General features: G+C 59.4%; 1 protein-coding gene across 1 annotated transcript; it reads right to left on the reverse strand.

The window, feature by feature from the left end:
- Positions 1-1012: 1012 nt before the first annotated feature.
- Clec11a (C-type lectin domain containing 11A) lies at positions 1013-3008 on the reverse strand. The gene is made up of 4 exons (XM_076839371.2): positions 2803-3008; positions 2403-2589; positions 2032-2223; positions 1013-1638 (listed from the first exon to the last, which is right to left on the reverse strand). Exons 1-4 carry the CDS (start codon positions 2947-2949, stop codon positions 1193-1195), a joined length of 972 nt encoding a protein of 323 aa, XP_076695486.1. The 5' UTR covers positions 2950-3008; the 3' UTR covers positions 1013-1192.
- Positions 3009-3327: the final 319 nt, after the last annotated feature.

Below are 3327 nucleotides of genomic sequence, written 5' to 3' on the forward strand. Positions count from 1 at the left end.
GTCAAGAGCAAAGATGTAATGGCAGCCAGAGTCACATCCCTATTCCTGTACTCCACAATAATGTCAGGGTCAGGCCCAGGTTGCCAACATTGGCAGTAGCATTGGGATAATGCCATGAGCTCCTCCCCGAAATAATGTGGTAAAAATGCTGAGGCCCAGGCTGGCCAACTCCTGGGTATTTTCACTGCTCCCAGGGAATAAAATTATGAAAAACGGCAAGGGAGGAAGATAGTGTGTGGCTTTATGTTCAACCTCTTCCCAAACACTCATTTTCCCAGCCTCACCTGAACATCACAAGAGCCATACAAAGTAAGGGAGATGGTACCCATGTTCAGATACAAAAATTGAGGTTCAGACAGGAAGGGCCTGACTCATCCTTTCATTGGCCAGGAAGTAGAGGCAGCAGCATTGGGAAGGAACCTGAGCTTCCTGGCAGGGAAGGTTGTTAATTTGTGTCTGAACACAGAGCCCAGGAGTTTGGGAGAGGGAAAAATAGTAGGAGGTGTCTCTCCTTTCAGATCAGGGCTTGATGAAATGGTACCATCTGGAAAAAATGAGCTTGAGACACACTAATTAACACTAAATAAAATTAAATGGGTTCTTTCCAGTAGGACCTGCCAGATCCTTTAGCACCTTCGTGTGGTCCCAGATCTCTGACCAGGACCAAGGCCAGGGTCTGGGGCAATGATTGACAGAACTTGGGTCCCAAAGGCCTTCAGAGGGGACACAATGGAGGTGAAGGCATTTGAAATGTGTGCATATGTGCACTCGTGGTGACATATGTGCAAGGGAGCACATAATCGTGCACACATGCACATATGTTCTCAGTCATTGATACTGGGCTCACATGTCAACCATAAAAAGCAGGTCTGTAAGGTACCCAGGTGCCAGAATCTGCTTCGCCCGAGGCAAGATAAGTCAAAAGTGCCTCCACAGTCCCTCAAGTCAGATTCCACAAGGCTTTATTGGCGCCGGACCAAGCCTGGTATTCGCAGGTTCAAGAAAAGGCACAGACACTGAAGGGGCTCCCGAACCCCGCAAGAGTCCTCCCAGAAGCGCCCAGCCCAGCCGGGGAGGGGGGCACACTTTCACCGCGGGGCCCAGGGAGGGAAAGGCGTCCTGGTGTGTGTGTGGGGGGGGGGGGAGGTGTGCACAGTGGAGGGATGGAACGGAAAGGCGGTGGACCCGCCCTCTAGAAAGGGAACTCGCAGACGAAGTAGAGACGCCGCTGGCAGTCGTGGTCCCACCAGGAGCCGTCGTCCGAGGCCTGCGCCACGCAGTTCTCCAGCGCACCGCCGTTTGGCTGGTCGGGACTAAGCGGGTGCGGCGCGGCGCTAGGTTGAGCGCCCGGCTCGGTGCTGGGCGAGCGGTGCCAGGCGAAGAAGGACACCCGCTGGCCGTTTTCGAAGAGGTAGAGCCCTTCGGCGCGCCGGTCGTGCACGCCCAGCCACACCGGCCAGTTGTAGGGAGCGAGCGCTGCACGCAGGTAGCGAGTGAGCGCTTCCATCTGCTGGCGGTCGGCCGGCTGCGCCAGGCTACCGCCTCGCGCCACGCACCGCGCCTGCGCCGCCGCTTGCACCTCGAAGTCGCGCGAGAGCAGGAAACACTTGTGGCCCAGGCGCAGCCCCTTTAGACAGCCTGTGGGCGGGGCGGGGAGGGAAGGCGGGGTCAGGGAGTTTGGGGCGGGACCAGGGTCTGTGCGGGAGGAGGCGGGGTCAGAACCCGGGCGAGCTACAAGGCGGACCACCAGGGCTGCCGAGGGTGGGTCTAGTCTGCTGGGGCGGGACTTTAGGGGGCGTGGCGCGGCCCGAGTTGGTCAGCACAGTTGCGAGGGGAGGAGTGTCTCGCGCATGGCCCATCCCAGTTACTCGAACCTCCTGGGCACCAACACACGACAATTCTCTCGGGACACTCTCGCCCAAGACATCCAGGGTCCCCAACTCTTTATGCCTCTCAGGGCCCCTCCTCCCACCAGTGCCCAACCTGGTCCGGATCGTCCCATTTTCCCTTCTGTGTGTGGTGGGGACTTACCCTCCAAGCGGCCGTGCTCCCGCTCTGCTCGGCCCTGCGCCTCCTGCAGGACTTGCACCGCGTCGCGGGTGTCACCCGCTGCTTCCCGCAGCTGCCGCAGCCCTTGGGTCAGCTCGACCACGCGGGTGTCCAACGCGTGCAGACGGACGTGCAACTGGTGCAGGCTTGCGTCCAGACCGGCCAGGCGTCCCACTGCGGAAGGACAGGGCAAGCGCTGGAGGAGGAACCTTGGGGTTCTGGAACTTCTGGAAGTTCTAGATCAGTAGCCTAGACTCTTGGAGGCGAGGACTGGGGCGGGGCCCCCTGGGATGTGGGGGCTCTGGGCTGGGCCGTGAGCAGCTGAAAGGCCACCCCAGGTTCTGCTTACTCACAGATATAAGTGATGGTGTCCTCATGGGTGGGAGAGGGACTGGGGATGGTGGAAGGGGTTGGCGTTGCTTCCTCCTCCTCTTCCTCCCCCTGATCCTCTTGAGTCTCCCAGGCCAGTTTGCCTTCAGGAGTAACAGCAAGATTCTCATCCACCCCCACAGCTGGCAGCCCCAGAGCCTCCTGCAAATGCTGGGGTAGGGGAGGGATGGTCAGCCCCAGCTTGCCGCTCCTGATGCCCCACTGTCCCCTCTCCAGCTCAGCTCATGCTCTGAGCCTGAAGCCTTTCTCTGAACCCATCACCCCCATCCTCTGAGTCTATCCTCATGACTCCCCCTTAACCATTTCCATAACCTTGGAATACCCCCTCCCAAGCCCACAGTTCCCCAAAACTCCACAGCTCACCTTCAGCATCAGGGCCTCCCTCTCCCGTTCCTCCTCCAGGGCACCTCCCCAGCCTCCCTCCCATTCCCTCTCGACTCCCCGAGCTCCGTAGCCAAATCCTAAGAGTTGGGGGACCACCAGGGCCCCAAAGAGCCAAGCTGCCTGCATCAAGCTGGGCTCTCAGCACCCAAGGTTGCAGATGTCAGGGTGTCTGGTGTAGGGCTAGGGTCTCTGGAGACTGGTGAATGCTCCTGTCCTGTGTGCAGATCACTAGCCCCAGGTTCCTGGTTTTGTCAGCCTCTTTCTTGTGCCTCCCCTCCTGCTCCTGTCTCTGTCCGTTGGTCTCCTCCGCCCCTCTGTGTGTGTCTCCCCGCCCTCTTGGCTCCCCAGAGGTCCTGCCTCTGTGGCCGGAAACCTCCAACGTTCCAAAGCCTTGATCCCGCCTTGGGTCTCCCTACACCCCCCTCTTTCCACAGAGCTCGCTTCCGCCCTGTTCTTTCCTTCTGCCTGGCCAAGAGCTCAGATGGTCAGGAAGAGGATGGAGCT

The sequence above is a fragment of the Callospermophilus lateralis genome, chromosome 18 (genome assembly GCF_048772815.1).
Source record: "Callospermophilus lateralis isolate mCalLat2 chromosome 18, mCalLat2.hap1, whole genome shotgun sequence".
Classification (NCBI taxonomy): domain Eukaryota; kingdom Metazoa; phylum Chordata; class Mammalia; order Rodentia; family Sciuridae; genus Callospermophilus; species Callospermophilus lateralis.